The sequence below is a fragment of the Solanum dulcamara genome, chromosome 2 (assembly GCF_947179165.1).
Source record: "Solanum dulcamara chromosome 2, daSolDulc1.2, whole genome shotgun sequence".
Classification (NCBI taxonomy): domain Eukaryota; kingdom Viridiplantae; phylum Streptophyta; class Magnoliopsida; order Solanales; family Solanaceae; genus Solanum; species Solanum dulcamara.
This window is the reverse complement of record NC_077238.1, coordinates 78,202,326-78,222,204: the sequence shown is the minus strand read 5'-3', so window position 1 is coordinate 78,222,204 and position 19,879 is coordinate 78,202,326. Positions and strand designations below refer to the sequence as shown.

Genomic DNA, 19,879 nt, shown 5'->3' with positions numbered 1-19,879 from the left:
ATTTCTTGATATTGATTAAACAAATAATAAAATGACAATTTTTTATTAAGTACATGTAACATCATTTCGTTACAATTGACTTAGTACAAATCAGACTTGATTAAATATAATAAGTTAGAATATTCAAAAGCTAAAAATTCTTGAGATTTTATCTTACTTTCGACAATAGAAAGATTAGTTAATCCTAATAATAAAAGAAAATGTAATAAAATTTCATGATTTTCATGATATAATTTTGATTTACTTTGACAAACTACAGTACTACATATTAGTTAGAGAAAACAATTATTTTTAAGTTTCACTTGTACAATGATAATTACATGTAAGACAAGTGCAATTTTCTGGGAAACTTACTTAGAAATGCTATATTAAGAAAATATATATCATGTATAGGAAGAATATTTTTTTCACTTGACATTTATAATGCATTTATAACATAATTTTAATACATATTATAGAGAACAATTTATAAAACACATATAATACAAGTTTTATTCATGGATAATATATTTATCACACACTTTAATACACTTATAATACATGGTGTCAATTTCTTACCAAACAAGCATAATATATTTTAAAACAATTATAATACATTTATATTCCATGCTTAATTCACTTTTAATACATAGAAGATTTATCATAGTATTGTCATATATTGCTATAGATGGTAATAAATAAAAAAATATCGCTAAAATCAGTAATTATTTATTAAAAAGTACTCATCCAAGTAATTTTTCCATTTTCTTAAGGATTGAACACCTTCATCATTTATCGGTAGTTAAGGATTCTAGGAGGATAAGTGAAAAACAATAACATTATAGATAATTTTTTTATAATAAACATTAATTTGTAATATAAACCCCATATTTAAAAGAGAAAGAAACATTTAAAAAAAATTATAATCTAAAACAAGTTTTAAATATTTATATGACTATACTGGTCAATATTGTAAAATTAATATACAATTTAACTTGTTTGAGATTATGTTCAATCTTTTCTTGTCTTTGCCTTCTAGATCTTCTAGCTACTTCAAAGATTCTTAAGATACTTCTAACTAAAGGTACTTTCTTTAACCATACAAAGCACAAGGCAATATAATGAATCTACTTTACGTGACATAACCAATGTTACAAAAGTCCACTTTGTAACTTTAATTATTCCCATTAGTTGTCTTTGGTTTCACCAAATCATAAGATTATTGTGTTTATTGTGGGTCCCTTCCTTTGACAAATTACTTATTTAACTTCTTAATTTCTTCACATGACATTTATAAGGTAATATATAATAATAATTTTTAATGGTAATAAATATGTAAATTAAGAGTGCTAAAGTCTTTATCAGCATTAGCTAATTGTCATTGAACATTTACAAGATGTGTACATCAGTTATAATCATAATTTCACAAGAAAAAGCTAATGATGTTTGCCTTTTTTATCCACTCTTTCTATTTTCTCGTTTAAATTGTTAACATATAAATTCCTTCTTGATACACTAGCTTTTTGGATATATTTTTATTTATAGTAATTAAATGAGATCTAATCGTCGTATATTTCAGTATACTTATATAACAACACATTATTATAACAATCATGAAATTTTCAAATGAACACTAACACTACAATGAGATTTTAATTGTATTATTACAAATACAAACAACAACAATAACATATTCAGTGAAATTCCACAGGTGAGATCTGGAGAGGATAAAGTGTACGCAAACGTTACCACTATCTCATGAAGATAGAAAAGCTGTTTCCGAAAGACACTCGGCTTAAACGTACCTGTCCCAAGAAAATTGTAATATTATAAGTGATATGATAATTATATAAATATTTTGTATTTTAATTGTTAATGCATTGAACTTAAACTCATATAGTACTAACTTACTAATTATTGGTTTGTTTCCTTTAATTAATTAATACTCTTTCAGACTTGGAAATTGGAATGACATGCAAATTAATTCATCAGTCTAATTGGTACATGTTAGGTAACCTGCCCAAATCAATAACCTTGAGGCAATATAATTTCTCTATCCAAGAATCAACAAAATTTCCCTATAAATACTTTAGAAACCTATCAATAACTTGTGCACAACACACTTATTTTTATTTTCCACTCTCTACATTAGTCAAGTTTTGTGATGGCTTCTTTAAAAATTAATACTATAGTTTTTTTTATTTTGCTTGTGAGCTTACTTATTGTAAGTTCATCAGCTCAACTTTCAACTAATTTCTACTCAAAATCATGTCCTAAACTTTATCAAACAGTGAAATCAACAGTGCAATCAGCTATCAACAAGGATGGGTGCTTCGCTTCTTCGACTTTTCTTCCATGATTGCTTCGTCAATGTAAAAATATCCTACCATCTTCGTTTAATTTCCTCAGTAGAGTGAAGTGTGGTCAGTTACGTTGAATAATATTTTATTAAAAAAATTATATTGTGTATAAAAGGGCAGTCCAGTGCACTTAAGATCCCGCTATGCGCAGGGTCCGGGGAGGGTCCGACCACATTCATTTCTTATTATATGACTCCATACTTACCATAACATTTTGTCCGTACGTCCATTTTTACTTGTCTATTATACTAAAAAATAGATGTTCAATTTTATTTATCAAATTTAAAAAATCAAGAGATAATTTATCGTTTAATTCTTAATTTACTTTTATTATTAACTAAAATCATTTTCCAAAGTATTGAATTGATTCTTTATGTGTCAAATCAATACTGACGAAGCAAAAAAATTGACGGAGGGAATTCTTTTGTGATTAGATAGCCCCCAACCCCTTAAATTATTTCTCAATAATTTAACTTGTCACTGTTTAATTTCAATTTTAGGGATGTGATGGATCACTGCTCCTTGATGACACATCAAGCTTCACAGGAGAGAAGAGGGCTGCTCCAAATGTGAATTCTGTTCGAGGATTTGAAGTCATTGACAACATCAAATCTGCTGTAGAGAAAGCATGCCCTGGCGTCGTTTCTTGTGCTGATATTTTAGCCATTACTGCTCGTGATTCTGTTGTTATTGTAAGTCATATTTACTTCCCAGTGATAATTACGGGTCTGAACCATTCTGCCATTTGGTTTTACAAAATATGTACAAACTGTACGTGTAGGTATGAAGTGTATACTTTATACATATCTATACACAATATATACACTGCTTGAACATATGTTCTGTATACTTCAACCCATATTGGTAAACTAGTTGACCGAACAATATATATCTATAACATTTATTATAATTTATACGACATAATTTGACTTGGCACAATTTTATTTTTTTTGACTTATGCAGCTTGGAGGGCCTAATTGGAATGTAAAATTAGGCAGAAGAGATGCCAGAACAGCAAGTCAAGGTGCTGCCAACAACAGCATTCCTGCTCCTACATTTAACCTTAATCGACTCATCTCTAGTTTTAGTGCTGTTGGCCTTTCTACTAAGGACATGGTTGCCTTATCTGGTTTGTTCTTTTCCCTATAATTCCCCTACCTTTTCTTATTTATAATGGTTGTCGTGTCTGAATCAATTTACGTATATCTTAATTATTTCATTCGATAATATCTTTCATAAGTTATAATGACAAACAACTTTTGTCGATAAATTCCAAAAATCTATTGCTAATCCTATTTCAGGATAGATTATCAAAAATATCCTAGGTGACAACCTAATGACTGAATTTCATAGTCAATTCCTATAATTCTTTTTGATAATAATATACTCCTTGGTGGATTTAAACAAACTTATTATTATGAATAGATTAGTACATATAACTTCTTTTAAAGAAAATATTGTTAATCTCAACTCACTAATTATAGCATCAAAACATATAATTACAATTTAGAAAATCACACAATAACAAACAAAAAAAATTGTTATACTAGTGCACCCCCATCCACCCCACCCACCCTGCAAAAACAGAGGAAATTCATACTAGTAAAATTTAATTGTTGCTATATTTTTTTTTGTTTCATAGGTGCTCACACAATTGGAAAAGCAAGATGCACAACATTTAGGGCACGTATATACAACGAGACCAACAACATAGACTCATCATTTGCAAGAACAAGGCAAAATAATTGTCCAAGAAACTCAGGGTCAGGTGACAACAACTTAGCACCACTCGATCTCCAAACACCTTCAAAATTCGATAATAATTATTTCAAGAACTTAAAGAATAAAAAGGGTCTTCTACATTCCGATCAGCAATTATTCAATGGTGGATCAACTGATTCAATCGTAACGTCCTACAACAATAATCCTAGTAGTTTCAGCTCTGATTTTGTTACTGCTATGATCAAGATGGGTGATATTCGTCCACTCACTGGATCTAATGGAGAAATTAGGAAGAATTGTCGAAGGAGAAATTAAGTCTCGATTAATTCGTATTAAGTGTGTGTGTGTGTTTTAAGTGTGGAAAATGACTACTTTGAGACGTGTGATTTTTATTTTATTTTACTCTATAGTTTTTGTCAAAGGTTTCTTTCTTGATAATATGCAGGATCAATATGTATGTTACCCTGTCAAAGTTTTAAATTTATTTCTAAAGCATTGTATTTGTATCAGTATTGGAATATTATGAGAAACACCCTTTTTGTTAGTCAAAGATTACTGCAAAATCTTTAACTACTAGTAGGCATAATATAATATAGATAGACATCTTAATTTGGTTTCTGATCGTTAAACATTCTCACTTAGATAATGCATGTTTAGACATCTCGTGAACTCGTTTTCATTGTACTAGTTGAACACTCCAAGTATTTACAAAATGATAATTTAGGCGTACATCTACAATAAAAATGAGTTGAAGTGTTTAGACGTGCATTATCAAAGTTAAAATGTTAAATTGTCAGTTGAAATGTTATGCCTTTACAAAACTATTGATCTAATATCACAGAATCAACACACTTGTGAGTTTCCAGCTCTATCGTGCAATATCAATGGCGCGATCGTGGAAGGTAAGTGGGACACGATCTTTTGGTCTTGGCCCATAGCAATCCAGGGTCTTGTGTGTGTGTTTGGTATGTGTAAGTGTGGAAAATGCCAACTTTGAGACGTATGATTTTTAACAATAAAAACTAAATTACCTTGCTAATAACTATTTAACAAAGAATTATTAAAAAATTATATTAGTTATGAATAATTTAACGATGAATTAATGATGGATTTTGTAGTGTTTTTTGGTTTGTAGTGTGCAAATCTTTTGGTAACCAAAAAAGAAAAAGTGTCATTTGCTCACGCGTTTAAATTTTGTGCTCTATCATTAGATTAATTGACTACAATAGGAACTAATCAACTTTTTATAATAAATTACAGTGAAATGTAAATAAATTTTATCATGTCAGTGTACATGACTTAAATCCTTTACTCGCCTATAAGAACAATAATGTATTAATTTACCAACTTTTTTTAATCGATGGGTTCGTTGTGTACTAATTTTCTACCTACAAATTTATACAAACTCTTCTTTTATTATATTGGACTACAGGATTAATTAATAAATAAAAATGAAAGAATAGTATTAATTCTAAACTGTGGTGGTACTTCTCATCCATGGATTTTTTAAAATAAAAATCAAAAATTCAAAGTTCAAGTAAAGAAAATAAATGGAAAAATAAAATGAAAAATTGTAAAAACTGAGAACCAGACAAAGATATATTATCAAATTTATCTTGGACAGTACCCATTACAATTACAACAATAAAAAGAAAAGGGAAAAATATCTTGACATATTTAATTTGTTCCCTGGAATATTAATCAACATAAACTTAGAGCTAGGAAATTAGAAAAAAAAAACACTTCTCACTTCACACCATCAATTCAAATTAAAACTATTCAAATCTGATGAACATCATAGGAATTCAAATTATGAGCTCACTGCTTCTGGCTCGAACTATTTGAATACATAAAGAAAAATAAAATTGCGTACATTTATGAAAATAATCACGTCTCTGAATCAACATATTCTAAAATTCAGATTTTTTTTCCTATGAAGGCGATGTTATTCAGTTTGCTTCAACCGTTGGAGTATTTCATGGATGGTCATTCAATTTTATTTTTATTACCATAGAAGTTATTAAACTTTTTTCTGTAACAAGAAAATTATTCGAACATATCACTCAATTTTGCCTAATAAGTTTCATTAGGAGTTACTAAACATTTTTTTGTAATGAAAGTCATTTAGCTAATTTGCCTAAGTATCATATAAAATGTCTTATGTTTCCTCCTAATACCTTTTTGTGATACTTACACAAAATTGAGCGATGTTTTGGTTACAAAAGATAGTATAGTGACTTTTATAATACTTCTGAATGACTTTTTTATTATAAAAAATAGTTTAGTAACTTTAGTACAATAAAATAAAAATTGAATGACCATTCATGAAACTAACAGTCTATCACTTTATATTCCTTGAAGCAAGAATTCCAACAAAGGACAATAATAGTTTCTTTGTTTTCCTCATATAATAGTAGCTAACTCGAAAGCGCTTGGGTTTATTCTCATGTCTCGAACCAAAGCACCTATGTGTAGAAGTTGGCGAATTAGCAATTGCCACGTGGGCATTACTCTTAATGTTCGTTAAGTTGGAACTATACGTGAATAATGGCATGGAAGACACAGAGAATGATGACGAACGAGAGGAGGAAGGAGATAGGTTAGCAATTGATTGCGAAGAAGTGATTCTCTTGGAAAAAATTGAGCGATAAAACTTAGATTTAGTTGATCGTAGTTTTTGCAAAGAATTTAAATGTGCATTAATGGATTGATTATTATTATTATTATAAGAAGGTGGAGGAGTAAGTGGAGGATTGAATAAGGTTGAATTTGCAAATTTATGTTTAGGGGTACCTGGTTCAGATTCCCAATGAAATGGAACTGAACTAGATGAAGAAGATCCTCCATAGTAATAAAACCTAAAAGAAGACTCACCTTTATTGGAATTTTCCTTAGACAAAAGTCTTGAAAAGAATTTGTCATCATCTTTAATTAGAAGAAAATCTTGTAAATATTGTGGACGACGATTATTGTGAGCATCATCACTAGTCACCATTTGGATAAAAAAATGATCGAGAATAGTAAGGTATACTATCTTCTACTTCGATTGATAAATCCAGCCCTATATATCCCTCTCTATGTTTCTTGGATGAATTAGAGGAGAAGGAAAATTAAGAGAGATTTTTAGTAGTATGCCATATTGTGGTCAACTTGATGGAAATATATTAAGAAGGTTTAGAAGGGTATTAATTGAATTGATTGAGTCAAAGAAAAATTGTGATGTTTATAAAAGAGATAGATTGAACATAATATTTCAACAAATTATGTGACATTGATTTATTTAATATTTAATTTTTAAACTACTAATTTAAGTATGGCATAGTTCATTTTGTTATGTGTTAATTAGTTAGTATGTCATGAACTTTTTAGTTAAATGAAATTTAATACAGTTGGCCAGTAGCTATAACTAGTAAAGCATCTTAGTTAAATGAATTTAGTTTTATATATTGATGATTTGAAGGTAGAAAAAAAAGTTTTTATATATTCATAGTTGACTAACTCAATACTAGTAAGGGTATACATACGTCAGGTTGATTGAGGAGAGGGATTTGGTCGGAGAGTAGGGGTATGCACTATAAAAAAAAATTAAAATTAGCTACGAACTTCATCATTAATCTGTTGTGAAGTAATTCGTAGCTAACAATTTTTTGATAATTTGCGCTGATTGCAAATAGGATTAGTAACGAATTTTTCTAATTGTATTATAAAATTTGTTTATTGCTGATACCTGTTATTTTTAGTAGTGGGAGGCAATACAACCAGTCAAAGATGAAATTTTTTTTAAAAAAAATTAGCCATACCAAGTTGTTAGAAGTTAGAACTTCATCGTCAAGGAACTTACAGAACTAAGATAAGCACATACGTAATTGTACACTATAAATAAATAAATTATAAATAAAACAATTATATTTTCTCATGCAAGTGAACTTTATAAATTAGTTTTATGTTCGACAGGGATTCTTAGGTGACAGTAAACAGTCCATGATAGCTAAAGAAGATTGAATGAAAAGAAAGACTGAGACAATTTAGCCTAAGAACAGAAATTGAAAAAATGAATGAAGATTGGAAATTGGAAATTTATTTATACAACCATGTATGAATAAAATAAATGAGAAAAGAAATAAAATTCTCTACAGATGTTCTAATATCACTAGCCTACGCTACAACAAACTAATCAGAGCTCCAGTGATCCCTCTATTTTCTACACACAGCTGTCCTTTATTCTTATCAAACGACTGTTATTTATTTAGCAAAGAGTTGTATAGATTAACTGATGTGTAGGACATGTATTTGTCTCCAATGATCACATGCACTTTCCCTTTTTCTTTCTCACAATCAGAAATGAGAGAATCCAAAGTGGGAGATTTAGGCAAATCAATCTCAACAATAGCACTCTGTACATTTTAATTTATTTGTTTAGTTTTAATTTTAGCATGAAGTTTAAAATAGTAAAAAAAAAAAATGAATCTTATGATCCTGAATTAAGAATATATAAAATATATCAAAATGCTCTTAAATTTTGGGGTCTTAAACACATCAGATTAAAAAGTTAGAGTAAAAAAATTATCAAAAAAGGAAAGAAATATTTTTTGAAACACACCAAAAAAAAAGAAAAACAAAATAAATTGAAACGAAGGGAGTCAGTACATCTCTAAATCACTATCTTGTCTATTTGCATGAAATATACTGATTATTTGGATATAATTTTGAATTAGATTGATTTGAAGTTAAAATTATTTATGCATGCAATTTGGATCACAAAAATTTTACTTTTTTTTTAAAAAAAAAACAAAGAAGAAGAAGAAGATAATCTCATAATTTGAAACTATCAAAACTTCCTCAATTATTAAAATTAAATCTTACCAAATCATAGTTCACAACAAAATATAATATGTTGACAAAAGTCTTTTTAAAAATATATTCTTCATTGGTCGAGCTTTAATTCAACAAAAAAAATTAAAATTGAACATGAATTGCAACGTAACTATTTTTTAATATAATTCTTTTATATAATATGAACAATCTCTTCACATTCACCATTCATTTCCTATCAGACATCGAGAAGGCATTTCAAAAATAAAATTTCTATACTGAAAATTATATAAGAAGTTGTTTTCCGAGAAAATGGTTCTCTTAATTACTACACCCTTAGCAACCATGAAATTAGTTACAATTTTGTTTGGATACGTGTTTTAGGATTATATCAACTTTGAATTTGCATCAAAAAAAATATTTTTGAATTACAATATCTTTTTCATTCTTATTCAAAATTCGAATTCGAGATGGAGATTATACTTCAGTTATATAGAGATTTTTTACCACCTACTTTCTTTAATTACCACTCGATCCTCGATCCTTGCCCCTTCTTTGTTGAGAGTATTCAAAGCTTTGACATGCAATTATGTAGAGACAAATCTAGAATTTTTATAACGTGATGTATTATTAAGAGAAAGACGTATGAAAATTGATTCGTATTCCTCTAGATAAATAAGTATTATTCAACCAAATGCACCATTTCATATAATATTAGATCAATTTTAAAAATTATATACATAAAATAACTAATTTAAAATAAAAAAACATAGATTCATGTGCACCAAAAAACAGGCTATAAATCCACCCCACCCCATAACCAAGGGCAGAGTCACAATAAAGGTAATGAGAGTTCGGCAAAATTTAATATTTTCAGCTCAAAATCTTATATTTATATTTAAAAATCTAATTAATACATATAAGTAATATTGTGCCATGAATCAAGTAGGGGGAAAAAGAATTATGATTCAAAATTCATTAGCTTAAAATTTTGAATCTACTTCTATTAACATGGCCTCAGTATTCAATTTCACGTGCTACATAACAAGTTGTTGTTAGAGCTTCCTCATCAATGGAAACAAAGAACTTTTATAAACAATTGATAAGCATACGTATTTGTACAATATAAAGAACATAATTAGTTGTACCTAAACTTTATGATATAAAGAACATAATTAGAACCTCTAATTTTTCGTAAGATATTAATTCGAATTCCTAATTTTTGCTTCTTTTTTTCCTATGAACTCTATAGTAAGGAGAGAGTATGAAGGTTGTAAATTAGGGTAGAAGATAGTTAAACGTTGTCTGGCTTTTTGGTGGAATTAAATTTGTGGGAGTCTGGAGCACCGAGTCTATCGTAGTATTAACTTTATTCCTGTTATTTTTTGCTTTTGATATTTGTTACTATCCGTTTTCTATATATTGTGTTTCGGCTACCACATTATTTCATTGTCAAGTTATTGTTCTTTTTTTTTTCCTGAATGCTTTGTACAGTTTTCTTTATTAGTTGTTTTATTTTCATCATTGTCGTATTTACTTTTTTCATAACTACTTCGATTTGCTGTAATTGAGTCGATGATCTTTGGAAAATAGTCTATCTACCTGTACGAGGTAGAAATAAGGTTTGTGTATACTCTACTTTCTCCATACTCGTGAAATTACACTGAAGTCTTTCTTTTTTTTTTCCTTTTTTTTTAATGATGAAATAGACTGAATAATTACCAAGACTTGCTAGAAACATGAACTTAAAGTTTAATGTACCATGTGTTTACTTAATTTCAATACAATGACTTACACATTTCCATTAAAACAAAGGTAAGATTATAGATTTTCATTTTCACGAATTGTTTTTCCAAGAAAAGGAAAAAGAACAAAAGGAGAGCCATCTAACTAATAAGAAATAAAATTACCATTAATAGAAAATTATCCACTACTTTAACATGGCTGGCCAGAAATTTTTCTTTTAGTTTTTCATGTTTTTAAAATATTCTGAAAAATATTTTCTCTAAAAAAATAAGTTGTCTAAAAATCAGAAAAAGTATACTCACCGCCCTCATACCCAACCCCTACCCTTTTCCATCCAGCTCCTCACTCTCCGCTACTCCATGATATTTCTCTAGATTATATATATATATATATATATGTATAAATATTCTTAGAACAATAACTTTTTAATTTGCTTATCAAATACTAGCAAATATTTATTTTTTTTTAAAAAAGAAAATTTCTTTCGAACTAAACAAACCCATAAAAAAAACTTGAGTATTCAACTTCTCGTGGCCGACTAAATAATTGTAAAGCTTAGGAGCCCAAAAAGACATTGAGACTTTCAAATGAATTAGTTAGAAATCACACATCAATTAGAAGAATCTAAAACCAAATACATTAATTATATATGCAAAATATAAGAATATTTTTTAAAAAATGTTGCTCAACGTGTTATATGCTTTTTGAATTACCAGGGTTCATGAGGACGTATTAACATACTACTTGGAAGGTGGGCGTTTGTGTCGTTCAAATTGGATATGAAAATTTTGGTTTAAATTTTTATTTTTTGGATTGAAAAAAATTATAATTTAAATTCAATTCAAATAAGCTTGGATTGAATTGAATTTTTTAAGTTTGATTATGTAATAATCAGTTTAGATATTTTTGATTTTTGATTTGGACTTTTAAGCCTTTAAGACTGATCAAAACTCATAACAATTAACAATGCTAATTCCCCTAATAGTTTGTTTTTTGAAAAGTAAAAGTTTCTATAATAAACAAGGATTGAGGCTACCAGCTTCCCTCCCATACCGTGTAATTTCATAATGATCTTAAGACTATAATGACCAAAATCGTAGGGTACTAATCTATTGGATCTTTGAAAAACGAATTTATTAGGATTTAGCATGTATGATATGGATAAAGGTGAATATAAGACATAAAAGATTAAATTTTCAAATATCCAAAATTTCATAGTACTAAGGGCCTATTGGCTATGTGAGATATAATTATATGAGATGAAGTTGAAGTTTTAGTTTTGTTTGGATATCCAATTTGAATTTTTAAGTTGTATTTTTTACTCATAATTACATAAAAGCTCATAAGTTGTGAAAACTATCAAAATTTCCTCAATTATGTAGACAATTTTACCAACTAAACAAAAGTTCATAACAAAAGTATAATATACTATCACAAAGTTATTCTAAAAAAAATACCACATTTATTATTGAACATAAGTTGTAGTGTAATGGTCACTCATTAGTAATTATATCATCGTGTTCATATTCCGTAAATATTTCATCACTCATTTAGTATTTTGGCAAAAAAATATGTTGATATAAAATGGTATATTTTCTAACAAAATATAAACTTGTGAGTAAATTTTTGTATTTGAAAAATGTGAAATCATGATATGAAATTTTCAAATCAAGCTTTTTGGAGAATTTGAGATTTTATCTCGTGATTTGAAATCATCAGATGAAATCGCATGTTAAAATGTTGATTTTAAATTACGTGATAAAATCACATCTCCAAACGCCTTCTAAATCTGATATCCAATCCAAAATTCATAAATTTTAAAAATGTTGAACCCATCAATAGCCACCTAAAGTTGACACTAATTTTCACTTAAAAACTTCACTAAATCTTATTCATTTTACATACTTTATATCAGGTTTTGCCATGTCATTTTAACACTTTTTTGACAATTAGCGGTTGACCCCAAGTGCGTGTTAAGCTAATGTGTCTACATGAATTAAAATGGCCAGTTTCATCATGCAACTCATTTAAAATCATATCATATTTTTTTTAGCATAAAAACACATGACAAAATGACCAATAAAAAAATGACATGCGGTCGTTTTTATTCAAATAATTATAAAAAGTATTTTGACAAATCAAGAATAAAAATGTGTTGCAAACTCCCTATCCCACTCACCTCCCACACAATCATCTTCTTCATCATATTCCTCCATTTTCATTGTCTTTTGCACCACACCCACCCACACAATCATCTTCTCTATAAAATTTCTCCATGTTGATTGTCTTTTCCACCATACCCAAACAATTATCTTCATAGTCATATTCCTCCTTTTTATGATCTTCAATGTCATATTCACCTCAATGGGAGAGATATGACATGAGGCGTCTAAAATAAAAAAAGGCTCGTTGGAGGGTCTATATGAAAGTTTGTGTCAATTTTATATGGCTACCAATATATTCAGACTTTTAAAAAGACAATCCATAATCCAAAAATTCAATTCGAATATCCAAAAAATTTGAATTTGAATTTTGAGTTGGCCCAAACTATGCCAACTCTTAATATATATGAAGATTGGCTAAATATAAGCAAGTTCATAAAGAAAACCTCTTACTCCATTTGTCCAAAATGCATGTTTCACTTTTTAAAAGTTAAACTATGAATTTTGATAAATATTTAAAGATAAATACTTTTTATTATATTGATATAAGAAGAACTGTAACTTATATTTTCGTTTACTTTTTAAATATTTAAATTAAAATTTTAAAATATCAAATTAATTTAATTTAATTTAGTTTCAAAAAATAGTCAAATTAAATACTCTCGAAAAGAAAAATAGGGGCAACTAATATAGAACATAAAGTATTTTGAAGACGTCCAACCACTTTAAGGGTCTTCAATGGATTCAATAATGGGAAGACCTTCTCTTTAGGTATTTTTATATTGTATAATTGTCCATTAAAATAATAATAATAATAATAATAATAATAATAATAATAATAATATATATTTCTCTCTCTCAGGGATATTAAAAAATTGAACTGTTATTGGTAACCCAATTGTAAAATTGACTTATTGATATTGAATTATTTGATTAACAGCTTGTAACGATCTGTCTCCGTCGTTATGGATAGACCAATGGGGAAGCATTTTGGGACAGAAAATTTCAGGTAGTAACTTCGAAAAAATTTAGCCTAGTTTAGACTTGGATGAATTTTGAGTTAGGTGAGGTTTAGGGTGACCTTGTGTATGGTGGGGGATCGAATCTCTAATTTTATTGGGTAAGCTGATAGCCAATATGATGCAGATCATTTACGGCTTCGCAAAATCGCATTCGGGCAAGTAAAACTCTCAAAATTGGACTTGGCGTGAAAGGTATAATTTAATACATCTTGGGGAGGGGTTGTGTTATTAAATGGGGGTTTGGAGCTCAAGTTCCGAACTCTCTATTTTCGTGCAACCCGACAGAGTGGGAATTGTTCTGCCAGAGCAGGACAGTCGCGACTTAAGGACAGAAAAAAATCCCAAAAATAATTTTATTTTGCAAAGATTGTTCCTAAAACGTCAGAAGGAGACCTAGGGCAATTTTTATCATTTTTTCATGAATTTTCACTCTTAAGGTAAGAATTCTACTCCCTAAACTCATCATTCGATTCCTAAAATCCATAAATTAGGATGGGTAGTCATTGTGGGAGGGTTTTGGGCTTGTGGGTAATGGTAGAAATTAGCCCTAGGTTTTAGGATTATGAGTTTTGGTATAGGAAGGGAATTATGTTATAATTCATGTGAATTAAGCCATTGTATTGATCATTTGTATATATATGACTTATTTTAGATCAAGAACAACCAAAACGAACCTGAAAAGGGAAAGCTCTTGCACTTTAGAGTTGTTGAAGCTCGAGTTCGAAGTAGGTGGTAATTTTTATTTCCCGTATGTGTTTCATGTACTTGTTAAATTGTTTCATAGTATGCATGTGTGTATATGAATAGGGAAGTACATCATCGAATATATGAAATGATCAATTATTGACCTATTTTATGATGAACATGTTCTTGGTAACATAATGTTGAATACTAAATATAATTGTGGTTGTTTGTATGTTGGGGTCGGATGTTACATTCCGTATTTTTGCATTTTGGATTATTCGTAATCTAACGATTATAAATTCAAGGACTTTTAATTTTGAATTTTAAAATGACATGATTCGTTGTAGATGCCAAGTTATATGAATAATTTATGTGTAGTAAAATACATCTCAAGAAGGACCCTTAAGCCAAATCAAAATAGAAGCCATCAAATATGTTTTTCTTAAAGTCACGTTTCGGGTAAGCTGACTTCGGGAGGCCATAACCTCTTTATAATTTGAGAATTTGGGAAAACTCTCAACATGAAAGTTGTAGATAATTGAAATATCTTTCCAACCATAGGTCGTGGGACGAAATGTGATATCGGAGTAATAAGATATAGACGTTTTAAGCCTGACAGGCCAAACTAAATAGTGAATTCGGCCCAACCCAATTCTAATTCGGGTCAGGCCCAATACCTACGAAATTAGATCTGATTTTTTGTAACTATTCCTTCAAACTTTAGACCAACATAATTCTGGAAATTTCCAGAGAGAGAGAGAGAAAGGGAGTTCTTGAGAGAAATCCCAAATCCGACCAAAATTCAAGTCCCGAAATCTGAAGCTCATGAAGAGAAAATTGTTGTACGTCGCGTTGGCTTCAATTTGAGCTAGAAATCAGCCAATAAGGAGAAGATTTTATGTGGTGCTGCAAATTTAAGGTAATATTAAAGTCTCCTTTTCATTGTTAACAAGTTTAGTTAGAGTTTTAACGGATTAGAACGGAGAAAATAGTGTTATAAACTAGTTTGGTGATTTGTTGAGAGTTATGGGTTAAAGGGTTGTTTTAGGTAGATTAAATAGATGGAATTATCTTAGTGATGATGTATAATAATGGTTGATATTGTTTTGATGTTGTTGATGAGTTGTTGTTCTTGAATTTGGAGGAAAAAGGTGTATGAAGATTGTGAATGTTCAAACCCGTTTTTGGAATTGAGTAGCTGGTAGTAATTCTGGAATATCTCATTGTGTAGACCTTCGATTTTAGATATTAAACATGTTTTGGAAAGCTAATACACGTACCTACAACTCTTATGTTTATGTCTTAGTCTATATCTGCTGTTATTATGTCGAAAACTGAGCATGAATCATAAGACAAATTCTGTCTAGATTCTGGATTGAAAATTCCTTCATGTATAGCTGTTCGTATTTTGATGATATCTCTTTGTAGAAAATGAATTTTGAGTTGATTTCTTTTGCATTGGAAACTTAAGACAGAGATATAAATGTTTCATGAAGGTTATAAAGTCCAGTTTTGCCGTTTTCATTTTCAAAATTTAGATACAACGTGAGGTACTTGACTTTCCGAATTTACTGCTTTGGTAACATGAATAATAAATCTTATTTTGTGTCAATATTTTGGATTGTTGATGTTGGTTGATGATTATATGGCTGGTTTGAAAGTGGGAAAAGTGAGCGGTATAGGGGAGGTGCTGTCCAATTTTTTTTAGAAATAACCTACTAACGATAGACTACGTTTTATTCTTGTCCATAGTTTAATCATAGTGCTTAACGTTTTAATATAGGTTGAGACAATATTGGACAACATATACGTATAAACGCTAAAGGTATGTAAAGTTAACATCTTCTTCTTTTGGCATGATCCATATGAAACGAACGAATGACGTATGCTTAAATTCCAAAGAAACTCGTATTCGTAGATATACTCGGATGGCTACCGTTCTTGATTTTCAAAATTTATATTGTTATGTCTTGACTCATGTGTATGATTCCAGCCATCCTAGTTGGTATAACTCATGTTGTGGTATAATTCATATTTTAGTATAATCCATAATTGATGTGATTCATAATGACTATTGTCTTGGTTTTCAAATGATGGACTATTTTGCTTATTCTATTAAGTCTCCGATAATGATCAAATTTCGCAAGGTTGCTAATGATACCTTATTCGTGCATATTGTTATGGTATTATTCACCGAGTCCTACGATAGGCCGGGTATGTTATCATGTATGGATTCCACTACATTATTCACCGAGTCCCTTCCTAGAGGGCCGGGTACGTGATATGATAATATGATATTATGATGATATGACGATATGATTATGGCACCGAGTCCCATAATGGGCCGGGTACGGTATCAGTGTACACTACTCTATTCACCGAGTCCCTTGCTAGAGGGCCGGGTATGGTATATATATACATATGACGATATATTGATATAATTGTGACACCGAGTCCCATAACGGGCTAGGTACGATATATGATGATATGCATGTCTTCATTTTATAAGACACAGGTACAGTGATTTATTGATTATGATACTTGACTCCTGAATCTTTATTTCAGATGTGATCTCCTTTACGGTATTTTATGCTTTATATACTCAGTACATAGTTCGTACTGACCCCCTTTTGTTCGGGGGGCTGCATTTCATGCCTGCAGGTACAAATACTCATTTTGGAGAGCCGCCAACTTAGGATTCTACTCAACGAGTTTGAAGTGCTCCATTGTCTCGGAGCCCAAACTTTGGGTACTAATCCTTATAATGTATATATTTGTGTATTTAGGGGTACGACGGGGCCCTGTCCCGTCATATGCTATTGTTAATTCTCTTAGAGGTCTGTAGACATATGAGTGAGTTGTATATAGATGTTGTCCGGTGTACTAGTATGACTTATGTTTTTGGACGTTTACATTCAGAATGGAAGCCTTGTCGGCTTACATATTATGTTATCTTATTTTTGACAATTAAGACTCCCCAAGAAATAGGTGATTTTAGTATATATATAAGTAACAGTTTGAGACAACGTGCTACCCATATAAATCTTTTATCATGCTTAATTGCCGATTGACTATAGATAATATGTGTGTATACGAGGGTCCAATTTGGACACTAGTCACGGGGCTAGGTCGTGACATCGGATGTCACGTTTTGACATATAAATCAGATCGGGTGTCACATTTCGATACATATTCGGATTGGGTGTCACGTTTTGACACAAACCTTAGATCGAGTGTCATGTTCCGACACAAGTTAAGTTTTGCAAGTCCCATGAGAGGCCTTGTCACGCCTCGGGAGGGTACCCTAGACGTAACCGGCACTCGAATGCCATTTTTAACCTCCGAGCGAACCACCTGGTCCAGTCACACATTCATTCAATCACATTCTCTTAGTGGAAACTCAATTAATGAAATACTATTCGCAATATGAGGGCCGAAGGCCAAGCATTCATCAACTCAACAACAAATATAATAAGACTCCTCGAATTAACCGTTCAACCTCCCCACACTCCAGTCTATGAAGCCTCTATCCAAGTCTAAAAGGTGCCAATGACAAGTCCATGTCTACCAACAATCAAAATAAAAGAAATGAAAACGAAACTGTACAAGAAGGCTCAATATCCTCCGGGAACTAGGAGGACTCACCAACTAGCTAGAAGTGTATGTGGATCTTCAACGGAGCGTCGGTTGATGATCTCTAGTACTTGTCTCTGCATCATGAAATGATGCAGGCCAAATAGCGTCAGTACATGGAATGTACGAGTATGTAAAATGGCCGGATGAAACCACATTAAGAAAACATCAATATCAACTCAGGATCTCAACTCATACACATATACATGACAACTCACTCAAATGTCCTAAGCCCAACAAGAATAGTTTAGACAGGACTAACTCATAAGCCACTTAACTCAGCTGACTCGGAGCACTATCAAGGCCTAAATGGGAGTTTCTCTTAACCGACAACCATCACCTATGAGCCGGTGATAGTACAACAATCAGACGTTGTTGCCACATCCGTCCATACCTTGTCAGGGCATGAACGCCTCCCTAATCATGGATACCATCGATTAGTCAAGTCCTATCATTTCAGGACAGTAAAATGGAAAACATCCGACTTTAACGGTTCCATCCCATGGGAAGCATCTGACTTTAACGGTTCCATCCCTACCTACGTTGGCGGCGTAGTTTCTAGGGTTCGAGTATGGACTATACTCTTACCCGCTTCGGTGCTCGATACTCCTCCCATGACTCCATGCTCATAAGACTTCCTCCAATCATCTCAAACAAGCCCTCACGGCTAGTTTCATGTGGAACATTTCCCACTCATCAACTCTATCCTCATTCTTAACTCAGTTTAAGTCATAATGGCAAGTCTCATTTAGGACCTTGTCTACTCGTCAATTCTATCCTCCAATTAACTCAATCAAGCCTCATTTAGGTAAGCATTTATGACATCTCCTCAAGACCCATCACAACTCTATGACTTTAGTTCAACAATTTAAGTAGAATAACATATTTAAGGAAAAATGACTTAAGCAACATAATCACTTGAATAAAGAGATCAACAAAACATAATAACAAGTCATCTCCATCAACTCATACTAACATGAAGGTTTTAGAAATTTCTTAGCTCAACAACATCAACACATATGACATTAAATAAATAGGGGACAAAACTCATTCAAACATGAATCATACCAAGAAACTACATTTTCATAGATATCTAACCTCAAAGCAAGAGTAGGGAACATGGGTGGACTTAGCCCATGTTTTGGATAGCCTTACATACCTTAGGGAAGACTTGAAGAAAACCTTGGTGTTGGGTCTTCAATGGAGGACTCAAATCTTGAAGCTCTTAGACTTTTTTTGTTGGAAATGAAGAAGAAGAAGAAGAGAGAGAGAGAGAAGCTCCTAGGGCTTTTTAGAAAGAGAGTGAGGCTACAAAATGTGTTCCCAAAAGACCAAGGGTAACATATATATAATTTGGGTAAGTTCCCAAATTGCCCTTCCTCAAAAGTTCTGAAAATAAGCTAAAAATGCACCTGGCGCGATAGTGGCGCGTCGCGCCATTGTAGCACCAGGCTGAATACGCCTAAAACCTGCACACCTTGTAGTGGCGCGCCGCGCCAGAGACCAAACTACTGAGGCATGTTTCTGGCGCGATAGTGGCGCGTTGCGCCCTTACAGCGCCAAGGCCATATCTTCTGGGTTCTGGAAATTTGGCCTGAAAAACCCTGCACAACTTTTAGTGGCGTGTCGCGCCAAGGACCAAACTACTGAGGCATGTTTCTGGCGCGATAGTGGCGCGTCGCGCCCTTACAGCGCCAAGGTCATTTCCCCAGCAATTGCAACCCAGGCCAAAAATGAAATTCCTGTCGTGCTAGTTCAT

At 31.3% G+C, this 19,879-nt stretch overlaps 2 protein-coding genes across 2 annotated transcripts; one reads left to right on the top strand and one right to left on the bottom strand.

Moving 5' to 3' along the window:
* Nucleotides 1-2,108: 2,108 nt before the first annotated feature.
* LOC129880854 (peroxidase P7-like) lies at nucleotides 2,109-4,605 on the top strand. The gene is given in 5 exon segments (XM_055955083.1): nucleotides 2,109-2,295; nucleotides 2,297-2,351; nucleotides 2,840-3,031; nucleotides 3,303-3,468; nucleotides 3,982-4,605. Coding segments are annotated over 5 exon segments (960 nt in total). The 5' UTR covers nucleotides 2,109-2,143; the 3' UTR covers nucleotides 4,377-4,605.
* A 1,731-nt stretch (nucleotides 4,606-6,336) lies between these two features.
* Nucleotides 6,337-7,198, bottom strand: LOC129877763 (uncharacterized). Its single transcript, XM_055953293.1, has one exon. It carries the CDS (start codon nucleotides 7,054-7,056, stop codon nucleotides 6,403-6,405), a length of 654 nt encoding a protein of 217 aa, XP_055809268.1. The 5' UTR covers nucleotides 7,057-7,198; the 3' UTR covers nucleotides 6,337-6,402.
* Nucleotides 7,199-19,879: the final 12,681 nt, after the last annotated feature.